The sequence below is a fragment of the Exophiala xenobiotica genome (assembly GCF_000835505.1).
Source record: "Exophiala xenobiotica strain CBS 118157 unplaced genomic scaffold supercont1.1, whole genome shotgun sequence".
In the NCBI taxonomy this organism is placed as follows: Eukaryota; Fungi; Ascomycota; class Eurotiomycetes; order Chaetothyriales; family Herpotrichiellaceae; genus Exophiala; species Exophiala xenobiotica.
This window is the reverse complement of record NW_013562494.1, coordinates 4748138-4771986: the sequence shown is the minus strand read 5'-3', so window position 1 is coordinate 4771986 and position 23849 is coordinate 4748138. Positions and strand designations below refer to the sequence as shown.

General features: G+C 52.2%; 9 protein-coding genes across 9 annotated transcripts; 3 read left to right on the top strand and 6 right to left on the bottom strand.

Moving 5' to 3' along the window:
• Positions 1–232: 232 nt before the first annotated feature.
• Positions 233–2170, bottom strand: PV05_01871 (uncharacterized protein). Its single transcript, XM_013466919.1, has one exon. The coding sequence runs from the start codon at positions 1914–1916 to the stop codon at positions 753–755; it is 1164 nt and encodes a 387-aa protein (XP_013322373.1). The 5' UTR covers positions 1917–2170; the 3' UTR covers positions 233–752.
• A 498-nt stretch (positions 2171–2668) lies between these two features.
• Positions 2669–6151, bottom strand: PV05_01870 (uncharacterized protein). The gene is made up of 3 exons (XM_013466918.1): positions 4898–6151; positions 4725–4852; positions 2669–4678 (listed from the first exon to the last, which is right to left on the bottom strand). Exons 1-3 carry the CDS (start codon positions 5681–5683, stop codon positions 2860–2862), a joined length of 2733 nt encoding a protein of 910 aa, XP_013322372.1. The 5' UTR covers positions 5684–6151; the 3' UTR covers positions 2669–2859.
• Positions 6152–7620: 1469 nt separating this feature from the next.
• Positions 7621–8358, top strand: PV05_01869 (uncharacterized protein; the record flags this gene model as incomplete). Its single annotated transcript, XM_013466917.1, has 3 exons — positions 7621–7735; positions 7794–8266; positions 8320–8358. The coding sequence occupies exons 1-3, from the start codon at positions 7711–7713 to the stop codon at positions 8356–8358; spliced, it is 537 nt and encodes a 178-aa protein (XP_013322371.1). The 5' UTR covers positions 7621–7710.
• Positions 8359–8730: 372 nt separating this feature from the next.
• PV05_01868 (uncharacterized protein) lies at positions 8731–10401 on the bottom strand (the record flags this gene model as incomplete). Its single annotated transcript, XM_013466916.1, has 2 exons — positions 8731–9860; positions 9912–10401. 2 exons carry the CDS (start codon positions 10399–10401, stop codon positions 8731–8733), a joined length of 1620 nt encoding a protein of 539 aa, XP_013322370.1.
• A 410-nt stretch (positions 10402–10811) lies between these two features.
• Positions 10812–12362, bottom strand: PV05_01867 (uncharacterized protein; the record flags this gene model as incomplete). The annotated part of the gene is made up of 1 exon (XM_013466915.1): positions 10812–12362. The coding sequence occupies one exon, from the start codon at positions 12360–12362 to the stop codon at positions 10812–10814; it is 1551 nt and encodes a 516-aa protein (XP_013322369.1).
• A 408-nt stretch (positions 12363–12770) lies between these two features.
• On the top strand, positions 12771–16437 carry PV05_01866 (uncharacterized protein). The gene is made up of 4 exons (XM_013466914.1): positions 12771–13160; positions 13230–13775; positions 13834–14531; positions 14581–16437. The coding sequence occupies exons 1-4, from the start codon at positions 12925–12927 to the stop codon at positions 16026–16028; spliced, it is 2928 nt and encodes a 975-aa protein (XP_013322368.1). The 5' UTR covers positions 12771–12924; the 3' UTR covers positions 16029–16437.
• Positions 16438–16501: 64 nt separating this feature from the next.
• On the bottom strand, positions 16502–19173 carry PV05_01865 (uncharacterized protein; the record flags this gene model as incomplete). Its single annotated transcript, XM_013466913.1, has 4 exons — positions 16502–16863; positions 16916–18098; positions 18186–18458; positions 18505–19173. 4 exons carry the CDS (start codon positions 19171–19173, stop codon positions 16502–16504), a joined length of 2487 nt encoding a protein of 828 aa, XP_013322367.1.
• A 287-nt stretch (positions 19174–19460) lies between these two features.
• Positions 19461–22005, top strand: PV05_01864 (uncharacterized protein). Its single transcript, XM_013466912.1, has 7 exons — positions 19461–19591; positions 19659–19940; positions 19992–20241; positions 20525–20683; positions 20736–21143; positions 21217–21581; positions 21663–22005. The coding sequence occupies exons 1-7, from the start codon at positions 19496–19498 to the stop codon at positions 21897–21899; spliced, it is 1797 nt and encodes a 598-aa protein (XP_013322366.1). The 5' UTR covers positions 19461–19495; the 3' UTR covers positions 21900–22005.
• Positions 22006–22218: 213 nt separating this feature from the next.
• Positions 22219–23436, bottom strand: PV05_01863 (uncharacterized protein; the record flags this gene model as incomplete). The annotated part of the gene is made up of 1 exon (XM_013466911.1): positions 22219–23436. One exon carries the CDS (start codon positions 23434–23436, stop codon positions 22219–22221), a length of 1218 nt encoding a protein of 405 aa, XP_013322365.1.
• Between the last annotated feature and the right edge of the window lie 413 nt (positions 23437–23849).

The following is a 23849-nucleotide window of genomic DNA, read 5'->3' as shown; positions in this document are numbered from 1 at the left end:
GAATATCCTCAAATGGCCGGACTAACCGCCTCATTGCACTAGAAGGATTCTACCACAATGTCATCAAAGCGTTGTGCCCATTCTGATAAGCAATCCAAATCTGTCAGATAAATACAAAGATCAATCAGAGATGTTCACATCCACATCAAAGCCTTCCAATCCATTGTCTCGGGCTGTTTGTTCAAAATGTAATGAACGTGATACTTTGTATTCTAGTCCGGACATCAGGCACACGCAAGTCTGGATCATATGTTTTACTCACATCAAGAACCAACCATAAAATGCTCGATACTGAAGAGTTACAAACACTTGTTCATTGAAATTGGAAAAAGAAAATGCCCTCAACGCATCGATCTACCAGGGGTATGTCGAGATCTCAGTCTATGTCTAGCAGATGAACCACCCAACGCTGATGCTCAGAAAAAAGCAAAATCAAGCCACGCTCAAAATGAGGTAAGAAAAGAAGCCCCATACCCCCTGGGACCTGCTCTCTCCCCGTGATATTTACATCCTCAGCAGTCCATATCCGGCGGCGTCACTCTTTGTTAATCGAATAAAGGATGTCTGCTTCTCATGCATGGCAAGATTCAACGATCCGCAGACTTGCGACCGTGAGGGCCCAAGGTGACTTCAAAGATCTGCCTTGGCTCAGATTATCATTTCAACCCGATTTGGAAACCATCTTGGAGGTGTTGGCCACCACCAAAAACATCCTTCAATGATTGTTCTTACTCCCCCACTCTTGCACCAAATCAGGACTCATCGGCAGTAGGCTTGAACCGAATCCTGTCTTCGGGCTTGCTCTCAAACGGCACGCCCAACTCGAACAACTTGCAGACGACATTGGAAAAGTCTTCAAAAAAGGCCTGTCCGTCCTTGGCGTACTTCTCGACGTACTTCTTGAAGATGGGATCCTGGATCAAGGCCATGTCCGTGGGCAACATCATCAGGCTCTTGCTGGTCTTGTCCTGGTACTGCTTTGGTCCGTTCCAGCTACGCCAGCCCCATTTCTCCTCCATCAACAGTTTGAAATAGTCGTTTGTCATGACCGTGGGCGAGAACGTCCACGGACCATCGAAGCCCGAGCGGTCCGTGTGGCAGCGGCCCAGAGCGTGCGCGCCGCTCAGGGCAACCATTTCCTGGTCGTTGAAGCCCATGCGTCCGAAAATGGCACGGATGTGGTTCTGATCCTTCGAGGCGTCCGGCAAGCGGCCGTCGGGCGTGCAGAAGGCGACATCCCGATCTTGTCGGCCCGGTCGCCACGGAATGATGGGGCCTTGCATCTCCTGCACGGCGCAGACACCCGCCAACGTCCACAGATCCGAGTACGAAATCCAGGGGAACTGCTCCTTGACCGGCTCCAGGAAGTCACGAGCAGCTTTCAAGCCCGCATTGGCGCCGTGGTCACCCTCCGGCGCGAATCTCATGGTCGCACCATTGCTGCCACCAGTGCCGGTGGCAGCATCGTAGGTACCGGATGCGTGCCATGCGAGACGGAGCAGAACAGGGCCATAGGAGCCGTCGTCATAGTCATCCTTTTCCCAGAGGAGCTTGGCGACGGCGTCGTAGACTTTTTGATAGTCTTCGGTGGTGGGCTTCAAGAGGCCTGCTGTTTCGCCTGCACTGCCCTTCTTCAGGTGCACTTCCGGTATCTTGCCTTGTGTGTTGTAGTAGTAGAAGCCGCCAGCAAGAGCTGCTGCCGCGGCAGCTCCGAGAATGATGCCGGTGCTGGAGGACGACTTGGGAGGTTCAGGAGCGGAGGAATAGTGGCGGCGGGAGGAGTTTTGGAAGAAGCGCTTCGCGGCATGGGCGTCGTTCCGAGAGGTGCGCGCGGCGAGGCGAAGGGAAGATGTGCTAGAAGCTGTGCTTCGTGGGATGGCCCTGGCGAGGGTGCGAGCGGCTGTAGCTGTGGCCATGGTTGCTTGAGGTCAGTTTGTGTGAGAAAGAGACTTAGAGGTAGATATGGAAGGAGGTGGGAAGGGAGGAGAATATATTGATTTCGGGAGAGCACGCGAGAGGGAGGACCGTACGACAAGGGCGCCGGACGATGGGGAACAAGCAGATATACGTGAACAATGACTGGTCGGGAGAGGGGGGTCCACGGAAAGGAAAAAGATTGCTAGAGGCAAGTCCTCGAGCCTGGCATTACTAACGAGAAGGCCGGGCCTCAATCTAGAAACAGAAGAGCCGTCTAGTAAAGTAAAGGGCGCGATGCAGAGTGGATTACCCATGTGAGGGCGTCGGGCGAAGCCACGCAAGGCTTTCGCTGTCTTGTAAATTCCTCAAAAAAATCAGTCCATCAGACGTTTGACGTTATCGGAGCCCTGGCACTAGAGCGCTCGCTAATCACAGCTTAAATGCTACCGAACCAATAACTTGGCCAGAATCTTTATCAATTCGGGACTAATGGTAAACATCTTGGCAGGAGAACGAGGATCCGCTGTTCTCCGAAGTCTGCCGGATGCCGGGCTCGCGGGCTTTCCATCCATCATCTCGCTCCCTGCTGCCCAATTTGGTCTCTGCGAGCGAACTACGGCGAAGAAGATTTGTCTCGCGCACAATTTCCTTTCTCGTTACTTTCGTTCGCCATCCTCGACATCGCTTGCTGATGGGCCACAAGTTACAACTCTCTGCAGTCACATCGATTCAATTTTATGCATACAAGATTCTTATGCATACAAATATCCTAATAACTCTTGCATACCGTGACTCCCGAACGTTTCGCAAGTCGCCTCTTGAATCCCGTGACAATGTCATTCCCCGAACATTCTCATCTCATCCGGAACGCCGCGCCCGTAGTAACGAAATTCATCAACATCATGCCACGCTGTTGACTCCCATCCTTACATTTCGACCATTCTACATCTCCATCTCCGCGGGCAGTGAGGAACCTGACACTAGCGGGAAGAGCTCGTCAAAAGCATCCTTTGCCATCCGAGCCTGCATCACCACACTGTTCTTCAATCTCGGGCGCTTTCTGATGCTGTCCCCGATCTTGGCCTCTCTTTCCCTGGCTTCCTCTTTCTCCTCCCGTATTTTCTCATCCGCCTTGTTGATCAACACCAAAACCTTGCTGTCAGACGGTAAGTGCATGGCTTCGATCCACTTAAAACCGTGATTTTGGTGCTTCTCTTCCCAATGTGTTAAGAGGTCGCCAATCGGAATTCTGTACTTGACCTGTCGGGCGTTATGATGGACTTTGCCTTCTTGAATGCAAACGCCGCATCGAAACTGCAAGTCGATAGCTGGATTGACAATTTGGATTTCGGCGAGGCCCTTTTTGAATGTCTCCAATGGAGGTTCGGTCATTGAGCCTGCAGTGTGGAGCGCCATGGCGTACTTGAGAGCGATTTTCATTTGACAGAGCTCGTCAAGCCATACTCCCTTCAAGGTTTGAGCCGCAAATCGAATGTTGGCAACAAAATCAGCATCTTGTAACGAATTTGGGCGTGGCTGCCGTCCTTCGAACGCTGAGATTGCTGGTGTTTTCTCCAACTTGACATAGATCTGAGTTACGGCTGGATGCCAGTCGTCCAACTTCCAGGGTTCTTGGTGCACCGGCACTAGTGGTAAACATCTTGGCCATGGCACCGTGTACCAGGGAAATGCATCCTCAGTTTTGGGCTCCAGTCGTCCCGGAAACCACTCTGGCCTGTCCCGAGTATAGGGCACTGCGAATTGCCAGAACTCCATGCCTTCGCCAACCAACGATGCATGGGCCTTGAGTATATGTTCGAACGCATCAGTAAAAGACCAGGTCTTAGTAAAGTCCCTTCGACGGCAGCCCCTGCATCTCAGACTCGAGAACACTATCGAACCACGTTGTGACAGGTGGTCGATTTTTGTCTCCATGACCTCTTCGACAATCATGCGAGCGTCATCTAAGCTGAGGCAATACGGTCCTTGTGTGCCGTCAAAATTAAGTCCCGTAGGACGGTCCTCGAGTTGCGCGTACGTGTCGAACACATTCTTCAGAGTCAACAGCAAAAGATCTTCATCCGCTACTCCGGATTCCATACACCGATCCAACTCGTCTCTCGCCAATGCAAGGATGAACTCTTGCTCTGGTACGAAAGATGGTAGGAGACGCTTTCGACACGAACGCCGCTGCTTAAGTCGCTTGAACCGTTCAAGCATGGGTGCGGATGGTAATGATTGCGGATCGTACATGCTCAGGTCCCCATACGTCAGCCCCGGTGGTGATGTTATTCTCATCAGTACATGGTATTCGTGCACTCGTTCGGCCTGCGTTCTGTAGGGAAGTATCTTCTCTTTGAGCAGTTGCCAAGATCGTTCCGTCGGCCGTACCTGAACCTTGAGCACTCTCCTGAAAGCGGCCATGTTCCACAAGACGGGTCGTTCCATGGGAGGCGAAAGCTGGGCTGCTCGTTGCTCGAAATAGTCGACTCTGGCGTGGTAGAAATCTTCGTTGGACTGCGGCAGGTTTGTATACCAGTGCTCAAAGTCCGCGACCTCTGTCATAAACTTCATATTCTTCTGATGGGTTTGCTCCAGCCAATCGATGACCATGGCGTTGGAAGGATTGGAGCTTCGAAGCTCCAGATATTCAGATTCGAGACGCGCATAGGCGGATTTGAGGAACACGTACTGGCGCAAGTTGCCTCGGTACCAGTTATTTGCGCCGTCATTGACAGCACGAGGTCCGCCATAGCGTCGACTAGCGAATCAGCAAATTGAAGGAATGCGTCGAAGCAAACACTTACCCGTCACTTTTAGCCTGTGGAAGGAGGTCCGAAAGCGTTGTCCTCCACACGCGCGAATCATCTGCAGGAGAGTCTTGACTTTCATCGGCATCGATCATATACCTGCGGTGCGGAGGGAGGTCGTCGGCCTGGAAGGTTAGTGGAGGAAGACATATCTTGGACAGAGGACGTACTCGTATAGTTTTCTGTCTGAAACATTCCGAGCAAAGGCGGACTTGAAAGACCCATGACACCCTGAACGTCTGATCTCTGGGACATGTAGGGTTCTGACAACCACGACCAGCGAGGAGGTAGGCATATTGCTGCTCTGTCAGGCTGCTCGGGCACTCCGGCATATCAGGTCCGTAATGATTTAGTCGGCTCTCTTTCCAAATTCCAGCACGTTGGGATAGTAGGTGATAGAATTCACGACTCATAGTCTTGGCCTCAAGAAGCTGCTTGGGCTTGCAGTAACCAAGGATAATCTGCCACACATCGCTGTTTATCTGATCCGAATTTTTAAGAGGTCGACTGGGTCTGAACACTTGTCCGAGTCTAGGCCTCTTCCTTGTAGCGCTTTCGAATTCTTGATCCTCGGCGGTTTCATTAGGCTTTGGAAGTCCACGTGATCGTGTAGGGTTTTTGATCTTCCCGCCACTCGTCATGTTGTTTGGTGTATTGATGACGAAAGTACGAGGATCAGATGGACCCGATCGCCTACCACGACGAGTAACTGCCGGTGGACAGGGCCCGGCGAAGTTCTCGCTGCCACTTTTCGAGGGGCCTTCAACGGCGATGATGGCTCTACCTACGAAGTTGAGTTTGCCCTGGAAAGAACTCTGCGGAAGAGTGGCCTGGCGTGAGGAAGCCGGGGCATTTCGAGATTGGTAGCCAACCTTGAATGAAGGTTTTGAACGGTTCTTTGGTTTTCCCAATTTTGGTGACGCATCGCCTCGCGATGGAGATTGTGATTCAGCCATGCTGAATAGGAGGAGAGGAAGAGGCTGTGATCTGTTGTGAGAAAATGTATGTGTTATGAGTATCTGTCTTATGAATAAGACTGAAACAGCTGGGAGAATCTATGACAGCTTCATCGGCACACGCTGATGACACCAGACAGCGACAAATCGTTGACAAGGGTGCAAAGAGGCAGCTCAAGTGTGGATGAGAGACGCCGTAGAGATGCTTGGTAGAGGATGTGTGAAGAGGATGAAATCTCGAGGAGTAAGAAATTCATCAGCGGTAAGAGGGCTAGTGAGGCCTAGAGTGCCAACAACAGTCCATCGAAGAAAGATGGCGTCCTGAAAGAATGACTGGTCGCGGTTTCTGAATGAATGTAAGATGCGGTTTCCATACTTCCCCAGTCTTCCTGTCTAGGATGTCGCGCGATGAGGAACGAGAGTTGATCTTCAAGGTAGAATAATATATTGATGAGGCGCGTCCACGAAACAGACAAAAGCTCGCTGACAAGTGGCACCAAGTGTCAAGGCAGATCTAGGCCACTTACCAAGCTGATTGCCCAGACTTGCTAGCCTGTAACGGGCAATCATGACTGGCCGCAGCACTCGCCGGAAGCCTACACAGGACGCTCCTATGGGTGCTTGGTGCCCAGTACCCCTCGTCATCCCTCCTAATTTAGGGACCCTTAGGGTCACGGCTGAGGGTGCTGATGGCGCCAAAATACATGGTGTTTTATCCAAACCAACCACCTGTCTTGTTCAATGAGACACCACTCACAGAATTGAGGACTTTGGCAGTCCACATGGCACAAAGACAATCCTATCTCGAAGTTCTCACATATCCCGGGTTGACCAAATTGTCGCCCACAGGCTGCAGGCTGTACATGCCTACCTAGGTACCTAGGTACCTAGCTGTGATCTACAGCGGGCTGGCTGGGCTTGGTGCCCGCTAACCAAGGGTCCATTCAACGCCCAGAGTCCACCCCGCCTGAGGACCTTCCCACCCGCACTCAAGCGAACCATCCAGACGAAGTTGTTGGTTGTGGCAAACACACCTCACGCATCCCCGGAATTCTTCCCCTGTCATACGGAGGACAATCCTTGTTATGTGTCCACATGATATCGGAAATCCTCGACTCTACCGATGATATCAGCCTTCTCCTCACGATCCAGCTTGTGCTGGGGAATGAATGTTTCACAACATTGAGCAATCGAAGCTCCATATGCAGGATGTGCTGACTAGACCACAGGGCGCAATGAATACAGTCCGTGGACGATGGTCTGGTATGTTTACGAGTAAGTTGCTGTTGACGATAATTCATTTTGGTGCTTTTTAAGATCTGGGCACAAAAGTACTAAAATGGGGATCTGGTTGTTTCTCCCGCATAAGCAACTGTTTTCCATCTTCGGGATGACGAGGCTTTTCCTTCAATGTTCCCACTGGCTGTGCGTCCTTTCCGAGCCTTGCGGTGGCACCAGTCAAGCACCAACAAGCAATCTTGGAAGTGGAAAGCCTTTGCGGGGCGCCCACCTCGCCGCCCAAAACCGATATGGCTTCGGTCAGTCAATGGCCGACGTCGAGCCTATCTCGGCCTATTCTGGCCCTGAGGCCCTCATCATTGGTCTTGATCGCCTTGTTCCACCAAGTAAACTCCTCCCCATCTTCACTTGATGTTGCATTCACCCTGCATAGCTCGCCAATTGAGAGATCTCTTCTCCATCTGGGGAACCACAGCTTCCTTCATACTGGGCCAAATTGCCGTTGCCACTCCATCAGACCTCGGTCAAGTGTCCTGTTCAATAGCCCGTCTGTGCCTTCCTGCCGACTTCGCTAACCCGGCAGAGTTCCAGAGACTATTGTTGTCAACTCACTCGCCTGGACTACAAAGAGGACCCGCTTCCCACTTGGTCCGTCCCGAACTTTCTGTATTTTCGTTCTAAATAACATTTCCGGTCCTCCCAGGTTCTGTTGCTGGCCTTGCGATCTGGGAAAAAGAACCCTTTGCAGGATTGGCGCATCGTTCTGTGCCTGAGCGGAAGCCGCGAATATGCGATTCTCAATAGACGGCTCAAGTTAGTTCAGACCTCCTCCATGTGTCCTTACTAGCAGTCGGGAACTCATACGGAACAGATGAAAAGGCGAATGCCTACAACGACTCCAATGGTCTCGGCGATGGCCAGGCCCGTTACGATCCTGACCTAGCCCATCCTGCGGCGGGATATGGCGACGGCGAGGTCGCTACCCTGCCTCCTGGGGTCTCGGAGCGGAAGCTCATTACCAAGATCGATCTTCGTGTTATTCCGGTCCTTTCAGTTCTCTATCTGCTCGCTTTTATCGACCGGACGAACGTTGCGAATGCCGCTATTTTTGGCCTGCAAAAGGACCTGGGTCTGTCAAGCACTCAGTATTCCACCGCTCTCACAATCTTCTTCGTGCCATATGTGCTCTTTGAGATTGCCAGTAACGTCATCCTTGGAGACGCTGGAGTTCACACGAGCTTCCGGGACGAAGAACATCAATGGCATCCTTGGAGACGCTGGAACGAAGAACATCAAGAAGGTCGGCTGAGTGGAGGGGCTTGCGGGACGAAGAACATCAAGAAGGTCGGCTGGGCGTGGAGACCAATCTCAACCTTGGACTCCAAGATTGTGTACAGGGCAGGGCACAAAAGAAACCCTCCAACAACGAGAAATAACGATAGCGATAGCAATGCGCGCCTTTCGAATAGTCAATCTTGGATACTTAATAGGAACACGCTCAAGAGTTTTCCAAGTGTAGCTCAATCTCCATGACCCTAAGGCATAGTGCTGAAGCCCATCTTGGAGACGCTGAAGTTGTACCCAATGACCTCCAAGATGAATGCCCACGAAGGAAGTGTTGGCTAGTACCGAGCCGATGCGCCTTCGGCGCATGGCGCTGCTTTGCAGGTACCCAAGAGTTAGTTACAGCTTCTTGGCATTTGCAGCACCCCCAAAATCACCAAAGGTCATCCAAGAGCCGTCTTCCCCCGCTGATGACAATCCTGGAGACACTGCCTAGCTCGATTTCAACGGTCGTTAGCAACAAGTCATTTCTTCTGGCGTCGAGTCCGGCCCGAGCTGGTGGTGCCCGTGGCCTTTCTCTTTCGACCTTTGCCTGCCGCCTGGCGTGGTGGCGCTGGAGCTGGAGTATGGATCTTGTCCGGGTCGGCTGACTTTGCTGTTCGGCTTCGTAGTCGACTAGCGGGCCCGTCACCTCTTGTCTGTCGTGGCTGCTTCTCAGCACCGCCTTCTCCTGTCTCGGTCTCGATGCTAGTCTTCTCCCCCTGCGTGCCTCCGGTCTGTCTAGACTTGCTGGCGTTCGAATCACCGCTGGTCTTCTCCAGCTCCGGCAGCTCCGGCAGCTTAGCGACCGTGTCCTCTATCCGAGCATCCTCTCCTCCCTCGTCCAGCAACATGTGTGAAAGATCAGATGGCTCAGAAACACTACCCTCATGATCCGCTCGGGCAAATCCCTCAGTCTGCTCCGGCACAAGACCATGTCCTTCTTGCTCGAGTTGGTTGAAACGACCAGTGGCCTCGTCCTGCGCCTCGATGGTGGTCGAATCACCGGTGGTCATTCGCACCTCTGGGTTCGGCTGCTCAACAACAGGGTTTTCCATGTCAGCATCATCTTCCTCATCTTGATTGCCTGCTTCAATCTCCCGCTGCTCAACAACGGGGTTTTCCATGTCAGCATCATCTTCCTCATCTTGATTGCCTGCTTCAATCTCCCGCTGCTCGAGGTTCTGAAGCCGCTCTGATCGTCGAACTGCTGGCTGGGTTCCGCGGGTGGGCACATCATCTTGGGGACCAGACGCCTCTGGGCTACTTTCACGAAACTCCTTGTCGGGATCCAAGTCGTCTTCTTCTTCGTCACTGGAATCCGTAGCCTTCGGTCCTGTCCGCGCCATATCTCGGTTCTCCCACATTGCACCAAGACGCTGCTCGAACTTTGTCGTCTTTTCCTCCAAGGTTTGGACCGGCCAAAATCTTTTGCATATGGACGAATCCAGTTGACCGAATTTCGCTTCGTACTTCTGCTCTGGTTGTGCAGTCTGTTGCGCGGAGTTGCAGAGATCGGCTTCGCTTGGGAACTCGCCGGACTCGGTGCCACGGCCCACGTCTTCAAAGGATGGTGGATCAGCAAAGGCAGCCGCGACATCGATCCCTACTCGTGCTGTCGACTCGTGTTAGGATGCGACAATGACCATGGGTGATTCTGACTTACGCTCGGCACTGAGGGGGTTGCTTGGTCGCCACTCAGGAACCTGAATTGCTTCTTGGTTCGGGATCACCAAAGCGTCCAGCGCGTCCACCATCTCTTCGAGCTTGTCCTGAAATGCAGCCGGGTCCGTCTCCCCGGGGCCGGTCACCACGAGGTTGTACGTCTCACTCAGCTTGACTCTGATGGCTGGATCCCATTTTCCCACGTTGGCTGGATCTCGCGACCGCACATGCGGCCTGGACGACCATTCATGAAAGGCCTCACGAAAGCGCTTGGCTTCCTCTTCCGCTTTGGCTCTGTAATCTCGAGCAGAGGATGGCTTCTTGCCGAACAGCTGTCCACTCTTCTTGGAGGCCGGCTGCCACTTTTCTGCATCTAGATTATGAATGATACTCTTGAGATCGTTCAAGATTTTCGTCATTTCACTGAGGTCGGAGGTTTCCAATCCGTTTCGCGAGAGAGCGGGAAGCCCTCCCGGCTCTGGGCCCGCCATGTCGAGCGGTGAAACAAGGAACAGAGTTGCAGACTGTCAGGATGCAAAGGTTGGAGATTTTATCTGTCCGTGGTCGAGTGGTGGGTTGAGATAATGGTGGGGCGGGAGAGAGGTGGAAGTGAGGGCAAAGTCAGAAATGTCGAACGTGGTCGACACATGCAAGGTCACAAGAGGGACAAGGTGAGAGTTGGACGAGTCAACTCTGGGCGCGTTTGCTCTGCTAGGAGGGAAATTCAAACTATGATCTGTCTATGCGACCTTGTGGGCTTCTGCTAAAGGACGATCCTCTCTGCTCAAGAGGAGGACCAAAATGACCAAGTGTCATTCTCTCTGCTGCAACCCGAACCAAGCATCTTGGCCAAGCTCTGAATCTGTGATGCCTCTGTGATGGCCCACACTGGCTCATTGGCTCATTCATCGTCCTTTGCTGCGGCTGCCTTGCGAACCTCCTTCAGTACACTCTCGAGCAGTCCAACGCAAACCCGGAGTGGCTCGATGATGCCCTCGGTCATACCACGGTGTGTGGCTCGAGCCAGAGCACGGCCGATCTCCTGCATCGCCACTCGCGCGGAATCCGTGTCTCTTGCATCCCCATATCTTGCCCAAATGGCCAGGGGATCGCCATCATCGGTGACCTGGGAGCCACAGGCATCGGCCATGGTGTTGCCATAAACATCCCAGCCCTTCAACATGTCCTGGAGTCTGGCAAGAAGCGCCTCGACGAAGACAACCAACTCCTTTTCGTTCTCGGCAAGAATGGCCGATGGTGATTCCAGCGTGGGCGGAGTACATCGATGTGCTATTCCCAGCACGCGGCATCCCAGCTCCTTCTCGTCGATCTCCTCGCCATTGGCCTCGGCTTGTTTGATCTCAAAACAACCCTGAGCGAACAATGCGTAGAGGTCTCGATAGTCGAAATGGTCGGGATCGGCGGCGACCAGACAGCTCCGAAGCTTCTGTAGAGTTCTCGTATCCATTCCCTCAATCGGGCCCCATAATCCTCGCGCATCTTCGACCGCATTTTGGGCACTCTCTTCATCAAACTCCGTTGCCTGTATAAACCCGTGAAGGCCAGCGTTGGTCATGAGAGGAGCAAACTCGAGGTCACTCTCCAACCGTTGCAGGGTCTTGACGATTCGGTTCCGGATATGTTCTTCTGGGCTGATCCTCAGAGCGGCGACATCGACACGTAGCTCGTTCATGAGCGAGAGTTCCGGTCTCACGGTGAGCTTCCCACTACTACCACCAAACTTCTTCGGTCGAAGCCTCAGTGTCTGGTCGCGTGATAGCAGCAACGGTAGGCCTGACGTGCCGCAAGCGCGGGCGACCTTTGCAGGCCATGCCTTGTCCCGACCTTTCTTCGAGGTTGATCCATCGCGATACTCATAACGAAAGAACACCTCGGCTGATGTCACAATGACCGTCTCGCAAACACCGTCTTTGGGCTTGACGAGGCCGAAGTACTGTACCACACTAGGTGGCTCATCAAAGACCGGACTGACGACAATGACCGGCGGTGATTGTGGCTGGTCGTCAAAGTTCTTCCATTCGAGAAGATTCTCTGCCGCCGGCTTCTGCGTGCCCTTGGCACCGGCCTGCTTCTGCCATGGTGGACATCTGCCCGTGATGTTGTCTGGCAGGAGAGGGAACATGTATCCAATGACCCGGTAGCGGCGGTATGCATCGCCTTCTGGCTCCGCACGCTCTTGCTCGCTGAACTCGAAATCGCTGTCGACGACACGAAAGAATTCTCCTCTCAAGACCTCATCTGTGTGCTTTGCAAGAAGGCCTTTCATGTTGACGGAAGTCTTGGTGGCCCGAGCAGTGATAAGCTCAAAGGGTTCGTGATTTGGAAACGGCTCGTCGAGGCACCAACCGTGGACGTTAACCGCAATCTCTTTGACTTGTTCCTTTTCTACGGTCTTGCCGCCCCCGTCCATCAGGGCGCTTTGCGCCGACATTCTGAAAGAATGACCGTCGGCTATTCTTTAGGCTTGGAACAGTTTGCAAGTGTTATCAGTCGGTGTCAGGAAGCGATGGCATGGTTACACAGAGAGAGAGAGAGAGAAAGAAGGTCACCATGTCAGAAAGGAGGGGGGTGAGGTGTAAGTGAAGTAAATGAGACACTGGCGGTGGCCGGCACTAACACCGGAGTGAAGACAGACACTACGCTGCTAAGTTTTAGTATCTACACCATGGTTAGGGACTACACACTACCTACGTGTAGGTGTCTTTCATTTTCTTTTGCCATCTGGACATTATCCAGAATTGATCCGTGTACCGTGGACAGGGCCAGGTGGCTCGAGATGGGAAGGAGCGAGCTGAAGCCTTGGCTATCAAGAAAGGGCAGGCACGATGCAAAGCAGTAGGATGATCATCGTTTCTCATCTCTCCCTGCTTCTCGTCCTGCTTTTCTTGTTCCCTCGTCCTTTTGTGTTCTCTGTCCACCGTTCTCCAGCCTGTCATTGCCTATATTGTCTCGTTCATGGTTGACGCTACATTCTATCTGATAGTTTTGCCATTATGTCCATCGATTCCTCAGACTTTGGGGACCTTCCCCCAGAAGAGGAGCTTGACGAGTTTACCAGCGCCGGTGATCGTTTGTCGAAAGTGATTCTTGACAATCAAGCCACTGATCGACTCCTTACCAAGAGATCGGCTCGGAATGTGAAACTGTCTATGGGAGCACCTGGTGTTCGGAGAAAGCAGGCCGCAGTTGCAAAGGCTTTACCCTGCTTCATGCAAAGTCTCGGAAAACCGTGAGTAAATCACCAATGCTCTTTTTCACCGAGTCTTAAGATGACTGACCGTTTCTCCCCCTATGGTAGACCTCATTCTTGTCCCGGTCCCGAAGAAATATTTCGCTTCGTTGCTACTCTCATTCTTCGAATCCGACCACGACACCATGACAAGCCCTCCCCCTCGATTACAACTGTCCGTGATTACTGGTACTATCTGGTCAGACACTGCGATTTCTCCTTCGGCCAAGAGTTCCGTCGGCACTATGATCGTCAGGTGGTACTGAAGATCAATGCCCACCTCGACCAGGAGTTCCGACGTGGCCATCTAACTCGTGGACTATGGGAAAAAAGAAGATATGTTGGAATCATGGCCCTACAAAACATGGGGCTCACATACCTTCGAAAAGCAGTTCGTCACGGCTGCCAATCGATTGACATTGTAGTCCAGAGATGGCTCGGAGTCTTGCTGCAATCTTCCTGCGTGGGCCGTCCCGGTGATGTGGCCCGAACGAATGGCTACAAAGCGTCTGAATGTCTATGCTATTCCGACATTGTTCTTCAGTTGCGGCCTGGCGGCACCACTGTCAACGACCTATCGGCCACGGTTACCCTGAGATATACGAAGGGGAAAAAGTGAGTGTCTATGTGAATGACCTGAGGTGATTTATTCGATTCTGATATTATCGCCCAGGTTCGATTCGAACGATGACAAGGTCTTGTTTTGGGAACCTATTCGCGATCCAGCGTTGAACCCCATGTGTGCTATCAAGCTCTGTCTTATCCATGCATTGAGACACGGGAATTGTCATGGAAAGACGATTGAAGAAACGATCCAGCATACGATGATGCAGGGAGACAGGCGTGTTGTCTGGAGACATCCTGACAGACCGGTTCTGATGGCCATCCATCCGAAGCGAAGGGGCTTTCTTCTTGAAGACCAGCCAGCAGGAACCCAGCAAATCACCCGCAGCGTCAGATTGATGGCGCTGGTCTGTGGTATTGTTGACCCAATCTCAGCTCGTCACCTACGAAACGGTGCCGTTCGTGATCTCTCCCATCTCCAGAGTCGACCGGCAGGGACACCGGATCACTTTGTCCGACGGTCTGCTGGCCATTCCATGCAGTCTTTCAACTCGGGTGTGACGGATCATTACTCGGGTCCGACCCAAACAGACACAATGGTCTTACGCACCAAGGAACCCCTTCAGGACTGGTTGGCCCCAGCGGTTGATACATCCAAGGCACAAGGCTCCGTGTTACGGGTGGATAAGAGAAGGGTTTTGGTGCTGAACCCGTCCCAGCAAAACTTGAAAATCACCACTGGTCATTCTGAGCGCAACACCACTGGTCCACATAAGAGGCCACGATCACCTAGCCCGGTGGCCCCCGGTAAGTCCTTCCACGGGCACTTTAAACTACTCTACTAACGGCGCTATAGATGTAATCGACCCTCGACTCCGAGGCACCGGAGGCGGAACCGCCCTCCCTGATATCGGCAACGAAAGTGGCTTGACTGTAGCGGAGGCCGATGATGTCGATGCCTGTGATGAAGCTCAACTACGCTTGGTAAGCGATTTGGTACTAGGCATCCCTACAAAGCCAGCCCCAGACCAGGGAGAAACGCGTCCAATTGAAACCGAGGACGTTAATGAGACTGATGGGAACGATGATACCACCGCCCTCTTGCCGGATCTGGCGTCGCTCTTCGATGATTCCACGGAGCCGTGGCCGGATGATCCCATGGCTTTTGTCAATTTCTGGGCGAGGCACAACGAGTATCTGTTCGCCCAAAGCCACGGACAATATGACCACAAGGACCAGGAGACTGTACGGGACCGCGTACCAACGGGCAACAGCCGAGCAGATCCGACCCGGTACGCTTTCAGGTGTCGCAAGGGCTGTCCCTTTCAGACATTCACCAAGCATCATTTGATGATGCACGAGCCAAATTGTCGTGGACCTTCTACCCTACCTGAAGAGGCAGAGGTCGACAAGCTCGGGTGCCCTTATGACGACTGCAACTCGTTGTTCCCAAGTCAACCGTCTCTGGCACAGCATATCACCATTATACACAATTTCGAACCAAGAACTTGTAATCGGGGATGTGTAGATGGTCACATCTACAACAGCAAGGCGGAATTCGTTAAACACCTGGAGAGAGTTCACACTGATTGGGAACCGCAACAATGTCCCAAAAAGACCGACTGTCATTCTGAGACTTTTTTCGTTGTTCCTAGTACCTTGAAGGCTCACCTTGTTGCACAGCATCAGATGTCATACGAGGAGATTCGCCAGTCAGTGCCGGAAGTCTATAGGTCAGAGGAGTCCAAGCCCTGGCATCCCACTCGGTGTCCCCTCGAAGCTTGTACCAGCCTTTCCATGTTCGACACACCAAACAAACTGCGCAAACATCTTCGAACAACACATGACTATTCCGCTGCTGAAGCTGAGGAATTGGCTCCACTGGAACGGATCAAAGCACTCCTCGTTGACCCTCCTACGAAGCCTACCGAGAAGAAACAGCGTATTTTCGACTGTCCCGTTGATCCGAAATGTGATCGCAAATTCGATTCAATCACGACCATGCAAAAGCACCTGATGACCAAGGTTCACGGCAACCCCATGGCCTCCGACAAGGCTCTAGAACTTGCCGAAGAAACTATGGGCAGGAAAAAGAAAAAAGCCGTTGCCAGCACGACGGCGCCGCAAGACGTCGCTATGCATTGCCCGAAGTGCAGGTACAGCCAAGTTACATTCAAGAAGCCTGGCATACTGAAAGCCCATCTGATCAATACTCACCGTGTCGAACCTGGTTTGGCACACGAGTTGACAGAGGAAACTTTCGGAAGAAAAATCATCAAACGAGCGCCTCGGAGCAAACAATGACCGATATGAGAGAATGACTGATGGTCATTTTGTTCATCCTTATCCTGTCTGAAGCTCTGGGTCTTTGTGTTCATGTCCATCTTTCTCTGTGCTGGCGCAGAGTTAGTTTCGTGGATATTGTGCTATGGCTTATCGCGTCATAGCTGACGGGGGAGGCGGGTGATACGCAGTGCATTGCAGCTTCATCCGAGGGTCGGTACGTTATATGTTACAGCGTAAGGAACTACGCGTTCTACGGGAATACCTCGAGACGTATTTGGCCCGTAGATGAAGCACTATGAGACTTCCCAGCCCTATCTGGTATTTTGCATTGGTGTCTTTGTATCTAGTGAGAGCGCCGATAGAGGATGCGGTAGCGCAGCACATATCTATGCGTTCAAGCATTCGATAATTTGATCCAGCCTCAGGAAACTCTACGGTTGCCCTCTCTATCTGCATAACCGAAGGACCTGCTGTGTCGGTTTAGACGGGCTCTACTCGGTCGATGAAGCCTGTTTAGAGTTCCTCTCGACTTTCATTCGTAGTCCGAGCTCGCCATCGTCGTAGAAGCCCTGGACAGGCAGCAAGTCGTGAAGTTCGATAGTCACCGGGCCTTGCCAATGACAACGGATGAGAGGTTCCATCAAGGCTTCATTGTAAACCCTCTTCTTCGCCTGTACGTGAAGGATTTCATGGTCAATCTCGCAATTCCGAGCCATCAGTCGGATGTAGGTGACAAGCTTTTTCTGATGCTGTCGGTCACATCGACAGAGCGCTTGTAACTCAGCGTTGTGGTTCCACCATACTTCTGTTTGGATTACGACATTGGCGCACTGCAGGTTGAGGCTGGTGCCACCTAGAATCACCATTAGTCTTTTTCCATAAAGTAGGAGCCAAATTAAGCTCACCAGCACCGCTCGTGATGAGAAGAGGGATTGAAGGATCGGCCTTCGCAAAATCGGCTTCAATTCGTGTGCGCTCAGATGATTTGATCGTTCCGTCGTAGCGATAAGCCTTGATTCCTTCTCGCTTAAGGACCTCTGCGAGGATATCCAAGAACTTGAGATATTGACTGAATATTACGACCTTGCAATCCGGTTCCTGCGCTCGAATCGAAAGGAGCGCGACAATGACATTCTGTACTCGGATAGAGTCATCCGCAAGGCCGACATAGTCTTCCAGAAACTTCAACCACGCTTTGCGTTTTTGAGGAGACTTCATTCCTTTTGTGTCGTCGGTATCATTTAGTAGAAATAACCCGGGGTCATTTTCTTCGGCTTCTGGATCCTCGTCATCCTCGGCATTACTGATGTCACCTAGCAGCAATAGCGGGTGTAAAGCTGCAAGCTGGGCTTTCGTGGCATACGTGAGACATCTCTTGCTGTCTTTGGTGGAAGCACCAACGAATAATTCAGTCGTGTCAAGATTCTTCTTGCGCAGCACGTCTCGATACTTCTTGTAGTAGGCGTTCGAAAGACTCTGGTCCATTTCGTCGACGTCGAATGACTGTTGATATGATACACGACCCACTAAAGTGAGGGACGGCAGAGTCAGGCGTGGCCTGCATATCATCAGGGGCTGAAGGAACCGCTGCAGCCTTCTCGTATTCTTGATAGTTGGGTCATCGAAGCGCCTCTTCCCACCGAATGTAGAGAAGAAATCGCTTTCCTCTGCGAAGGGATGGCCTTTCAAGAGGCAGATGTAGCCCCAAACAGCGTGCCACTTGTTGTGAGTTGGAGTTCCGGTCATGCAGACAACGGCCTTGGCCGGTATCATTTTCACGGCTCGATGTCTAGCTTGCTCTGGCTTAGATATGTTTTGACTCTCGTCCAGAATCATTCGCTTCCATGGCTGGCCGGTTAACTCGTAGATATCTGAGATAAGGTTACAAGTCGGGCGCACTAGCGGCTGGCCTAGTCGACTAAACCGGTCTTTTCTGGTTTTGAGAAACTGGACGTCTCTACGAGCGGCTTTGCGGACACCATGCTCGACGAACTCGTAAGAGCAAATGACAACATCGACTTGAAGACTGAGGAGCTCTGCGGCCGTCATATGCCGATTTCGAAGCACATACGCGCGAAGTCCATCTCCCTAAGGAAACCGATCAGTTAAGAACCAGTCAAGAGAGATGATAGACAAAATGACTGTTGGTCATTTAGGGAAGATCATGGTACTTACTTCTTTGAACGAGTCAATGATTGCACGGTACCACTGTGTAAGGTCCTTCGAAGGTGCAACCACAAGAGACATTCCGGGCTCATGACGAACCATTTCCATGATGCCGATGCCTTGATGAGTCTTACCGAGACCCATCTCATCTGCGATGATACAGCCCCGGAACGGCCCTTCACAGGCTTGGTGTGCCTGTGCGATCCCCTTTCTCTGATGGTCGTGGAGTATGACTGTCATTCTGGTGGGTTGATCGATAGGTGGGATATCATAATGTTGGTCCTGAGGTACGTTAGCAGTGCCACCAGATTGACGAGGGGATATTTACTATCAGATTGAGGTAATCTGATCCCAGGTAATGAGCAATGTGAAAGCTGTCGCCATCACTGAGACGCACAATTGACACTTCTTTGATGCCAGAATGACCTTCGGCGATATCTGTCAGCTTCTCACCATCGACGTCATCGTCCTGCTCTGCGTCTGATTCGAGAGTCAGGTCCTCTTCCTGCAGTTCTTCAGCGCCAGCATTTGCACTGGTAGACTCGTCGTCGTCTTTTCCCAAGTCGGGCGCGGTGGCTTCAGCCGTCTCCTGGGTCTTGAGTACTTGATCCAGTCGGCAAGCCTCACAGAACCAGTCTCCTTCTGGGATTACTGTGATGCCCGCACAATGTAGATGAAATCCACCCTCACAACCGTCGCAAACTAAGAGCTCTCCAAGATCGAGGCATTTTTGACAACAATCGTGGTCATTGAGCTCCTGGAAATCACCATCGGTGATTATCTTGCTCTCTTGATTCGTTGCAGGGCGCCGACGGATGTACGTCTTTTCTTCTTGTATGGTTCCCAACAGCCATCGGCCTGGCTTGATATCCTTCTGGGCGTCCTCCATCAACTTGGAGAATTGATCCTTGTTCATCAGCTTAGTGCCGTCGATTTGGAGATTTCCAAGGACAGCAGTCGAGTCGAGGAGTACACGACTCAGCCTGTTGGGCTCCATCTTGTCTGTCGCTCAGCTTGGGTGCATCCCAAATTCCGGAGAAGAAGAATGTAAGAAGAGTGAAACGATGAGTCTGGCCAAGTTAAAGGGTATGTAGGTCTCGAAAGGAAAGTGAAGAGGTCTCAGATGCAGGATGGCCTCAGTTGTAATGAATTTGAAATCATTTCTACTTCACTTCACTTTCTTCATCTCTCACGCGCACTTTTTCCGCTCTCTCCTTCCAGCCTAGAACCTTTCACGTTTGTACAGCTCATCAATACATACTACTCTACTCAATGTGTAATCAATTTCAACCCTGATTCTTTCACAAAGCCGTACCGTCATGGCGCCCGGCGGCAAAAAGTCCAACTTTACCGGTGTTGGTAAAAGTATTGGAGGCAAGGTCGTGCAGCCAAAAGGCAAAAGAGCCCAGCAGGCAGTATGTGTATCCTGGAAGAATGGCCAAGGGTCATTTCAATGTACCTAGCTACTGACAAAGAGTCCAGATGGGTGACGCGGCGTACTATCCCTACAACGATCCTACCGAGAATGTTGTCGACGACTCCGATCTTGAGGACGTCGACCTCGATGATGAAGAAGTCCAGGCCCTGGTAGAGCAATGTCGCGTGTATTGGGACGTCGAGGAGAATGTGGAAGTACATCCAGACATCAAAAAGGAGCTGGAGAGGCGCTTGAAGGCAGGTCACAAGCTCAAAGCCTTCACCGACCAAATCGACGAGAATGCCACTCGAGCTGGTACACGGCTTGCACAGATAATTGCTACCTATGTATGTTTCTATTATGTCTAGTGAAGTATTGTGTTCTAACGGTTCATGTAGGAAAAGCAGGCTTCTGACCCAATGGCTGACCCTGGCCCGATCATCGACGCCAGTGACCGAAGCGTTGGTGAAAATGTTCCTGCTAACAAAGTCGGCTTTGTCCTCTGCCTCAACGGTAGCTATCGTCGTGAGGAAGATGGCTCGTTCGAGGAGATCAAACGACGTGATAAGAAATGGCCGTGCCCCTGCCCGATCTGCAGTGCACGCGCGAAGAACAGCACCAAGCTTGTCAAGACATACCTCCGCAATGGTAAAAATATCAGTAAATAGCTTCAACGTGGTCTTCGTACGATGAAAATGACCTCTGGTCATTGTGGCAACGAGAGAATATCGACATGCGACGGCGATAAGCAAAGCTTGCGGACTGCTTCGTACCTAACCATCAGAGCAGCAAGCTCTCCGAGGGAGCTTAGTTTCCTAGCATAAGTGCTGGTAGCACAGCTAAATTAATAGCTTTTTCAGAAAATTCACCGTCCATTTTTACCATCTTGGCTTTGGTCTGGGTCTTGCCTTGTTTGGCTATGCGTCTTTAGCTCACTCGCACTTGAAGCGCCTCAAGCCCCATGTCTGGCTTTCGGCCTGCATGTTCATGTTCGGCCTGACCACAATCTGCCAGGGGCTTGTCCAAGGGTATGGAGGATTCCTTACCACTCGATTCTTCCTCGGTCTCTTCGAGGCAGGCATGTTTCCAGGTAATTCACACCTTCCATCACAATGTCTTCATGATGTTAACGATTGCGCTAGGATCCTTCTATGTGATTAGCATGTGGTACAAGCGCCACGAAGCTCAGAAGAGGTATACCTTCTTCTTTGCTAGCACTACTCTCGCAGGTGCCTTTGGCGGTCTCTTGGCCTCGGCCATCGGCAAGATGAACGGCCTCAGAGGCTACCTCGGGTGGAGATGGGTGTTCATCCTTGAGGGCGTTCTCACCTGTGCGGTTTCGTTTGTCTGGTGGTTCATCATTAGCGACTTCCCAGAAGACGCGAAATGGTTGAGCGAGGCCGAGCGCGAGTACCTCAAGGCGAGGCTCCGAGCTGACCAGGGCAAGTCCGCCATTGATCGACGAATCACTTTCAAAGACGTGGTCAATTGCTTCAAGGACTACAAATTCATCTTTGGCTGGTTGATGTATTTCGGCCTCATTGTTCCTGGTGAGTCGTCTCAGGCAGCCTCATGCGCCCATCCTGAAATACCACCACTAACCCCTCTTTTTCTTCTTTCTAGCTTATGGCTATGCTTACTTTGCCCCGACGATCATCAAGTCCTACGGGTACGGCAACATTCAGACTCAACTGCACTCGGTCCCACCGTGGGCTTGCGCTTTCGGTTTTAGCATGTTGGTAGCCATCTTGTCCGATCGACTCCGCCACCGCTTCCTCTTTGCGATGATCCCCATCTGCATCGCCATCACTGGGTTCGCCATCTTGATGAACGTCCATCACGACGCCCACACCGAGTATGCGGCGCTGTTCTTGATCACCTCGGGAACGTACTCTGCTATGCCTATCATTGTGTGTTGGTTCACGATGAACCTAGGTGGCCATCACAGGAGGAGTGTCGGATCCGCCTGGCAGATTGGAGCTGGAAATGTAAGTCCCTTACCTACCCTCTTCGGAGGCATTTCTTTCGGAGACTCTCCTTGGTTCCTGATTTTGACGGTAATCCCACAGATTGGCGGAATCATTGCCAGTTACAGTTTCGCGGCAACGGACGCCAAAACCTTCTTCCACAAAGGTTACAGCATCTGCATCTCGTTCATCTGCTTGAGCGCAGTGAGCTGCATATGCTATTTCCTCGCTTGCGTTTCCCAGAATAGAAGCCGCGCGAAAAGTCAAGATGTCGGCTTGACCGAGTACGAAAAGACCGAACTAGGCGACATGTCTCCCGATTATCGTTATATGCTGTAAAAAAAAGCGGGATGTATGATACGCTGTATAGCTGGACCAGACGTACAAAAAGGACAAAGAATGTCCCTCCGCATGCTTGGAGCGAACTGTCTTGATCACGAACTTGAAGTCTCCTTGGACATTGGGAACAAGGCTGTGTACGGTAGCTTGGCAATTAAGATCATGCGGGAAAGCATGCGTTGGTCCTGACTGCAAACACTTTGGGACCACCAGCAAAATAGATGTGAACTAGAAGCAGTCATGATCCTGGCTTTTGTCTAACCCATGTCAGACCTTCTCCTGACAACGATCCTGTTGGTACAGATGCTCTTCCCAGACATTATAGGGGTTTCTGCCCAAACACATCCTTGATCAACGTCTTCTTGTTGATTTTCCCCATCGCATTCCGTGGTATCGACTCCACAACCTTCAACTCCTGCGGGATCTTGTAGTTGGCCAATTTGTCCTTCAGTGCCCTCCTCATGTCCATGACTCCCCACTGCTTCCCGCCTCTGCCACCCGTCAGTCCAGCAGGAGCCAGAACCACCACCGCTGCGACTTTCTGGCCCCACTGCTCCGACGGGAGACCGACGACAGCCGCTTCCGAGATCTCGGGCAGTGAGAGTAATTCGCGCTCGATCTCCAGAGCGGACACCTTCTCGCCGCCCGTCTTGATGATGTCGACGCTCTTCCGGCCGCGTATGAAATACATTGGTCCTTTCGCCGACTCTTGCTCACTTTGGCCTGTCCCCGGAACACTCTGCCGGACAGCCACGTCGCCAGTCTTGAACCACTTCCCGCCATTGTCGTCGCTTTCGACAAATTCCTCGGCCGTAGCCTTCGGGTTGCGGAAATACTCCTTAAATATCGTCGGTCCACGAAGCTGGATTTCTCCCTCGCGCAACTTGCCGTCTTTGCCCACTTCTTCATTAGGAGGAACCACCTCGCCGGTCTCGGTATCCACAAGTCTGACCTCGACACTAGGCAATGGCCAGCCGACGCTTCCATCCACGCGGTCCTCAAACGCCAAACCGCATGACAGCGCCATGCCGACTTCCGTCATACCGTACCGCTCAAGTAGGACATTCCCCGAACTGAGCTCCGTCCACGCCTGCTTCGTCGGCGTCGGCAGCGCCGCGGACCCCGAGATATTCAGCCTCATGTATTGCGGAGTGATGGCCGTACGTGTGGCTTCTTGCATTTCTGAGGACAACGTCGAATGGCTTGCAAGCAATCTATTATATATCGTTGGCACAACGGTGAGGAATGTGATGGGCCTCTTCGTTGGTGGGGAGTGTGGGAGGAACGGCAGCGCTAGACGCTTCCAAACGGTATCCGCGTTGAAGGGGTATGCGAACTCGACGGCCGCTCCGGCCATGAGAGGCGTGAACAGCGCGTTGATCGTGCCGTGGATGTGGTGCAGGGGGAGAACGTGCAACAGCAGGTCTGAAGGCGTGTATTTCCACGCTTCGATCAGAGAGCGGGCTTGTGCGGTCATGGTTGGTATGGTCAATACGACACCCTTGGGCCGGTTCGTCGTGCCCGACGTGTAGAGCATGAAGCCGCCATTGTTGGTTGGAGCGGAAGAATTGAAGCGGACATTCTCAGCCGATACAGCGCCCGTTTCGATTTTGCTCAGGACTTCAAACTGCGGTGTGTAATTTAGACCTTCTTTGACCACCTCTTGAGCTTTGCCTTGAAACTTCTGCGTCGAGAGGAATAGCGCGGCTTCGCTGTTCTCGAGGATATAGCGGAGCTCGGAATTCGGGTGCGTAGGGGCGAGAGGCAGGGCGATAGCGTCGTGCGAGAGGATCGAAAGGAATGTTACTGTCGCGGCATTAGTTTGCTGGCGACAATAGAGGGCGGCGCGCCCGCACCTACATAGTCATACCCGTTCTCGGCGAGAAAAGCTATTCTCTCGCCGGAGAGTGGTTTCCCCTTGACTAGGGCGCTCAAAGTATCTTTCGCGGC

Coding starts and splice junctions, on each gene's coding strand:
- PV05_01871 (XM_013466919.1), bottom strand. CDS start 1,916: ATGGCCACAGCTACAGCCGCTCGCACCCTCGCCAGGGCCATCCCACGA.
- PV05_01864 (XM_013466912.1), top strand. CDS start 19,496: ATGGCGCCCGGCGGCAAAAAGTCCAACTTTACCGGTGTTGGTAAAAGT. Junction 19,592..19,658: donor GCAAAAGAGCCCAGCAGGCA/GTATGTGTATCC, acceptor CAAAGAGTCCAG/ATGGGTGACGCGGCGTACTA. Junction 20,242..20,524: donor CAAGACATACCTCCGCAATG/GTAAAAATATCA, acceptor ATGCGTCTTTAG/CTCACTCGCACTTGAAGCGC.
- PV05_01870 (XM_013466918.1), bottom strand. CDS start 5,683: ATGGCTGAATCACAATCTCCATCGCGAGGCGATGCGTCACCAAAATTG. Junction 4,853..4,897: donor TCAGACAGAAAACTATACGA/GTACGTCCTCTG, acceptor CTAACCTTCCAG/GCCGACGACCTCCCTCCGCA. Junction 4,679..4,724: donor CCACAGGCTAAAAGTGACGG/GTAAGTGTTTGC, acceptor CTGATTCGCTAG/TCGACGCTATGGCGGACCTC.
- PV05_01866 (XM_013466914.1), top strand. CDS start 12,925: ATGTCCATCGATTCCTCAGACTTTGGGGACCTTCCCCCAGAAGAGGAG. Junction 13,161..13,229: donor ATGCAAAGTCTCGGAAAACC/GTGAGTAAATCA, acceptor CCCCTATGGTAG/ACCTCATTCTTGTCCCGGTC. Junction 13,776..13,833: donor AGATATACGAAGGGGAAAAA/GTGAGTGTCTAT, acceptor ATTATCGCCCAG/GTTCGATTCGAACGATGACA.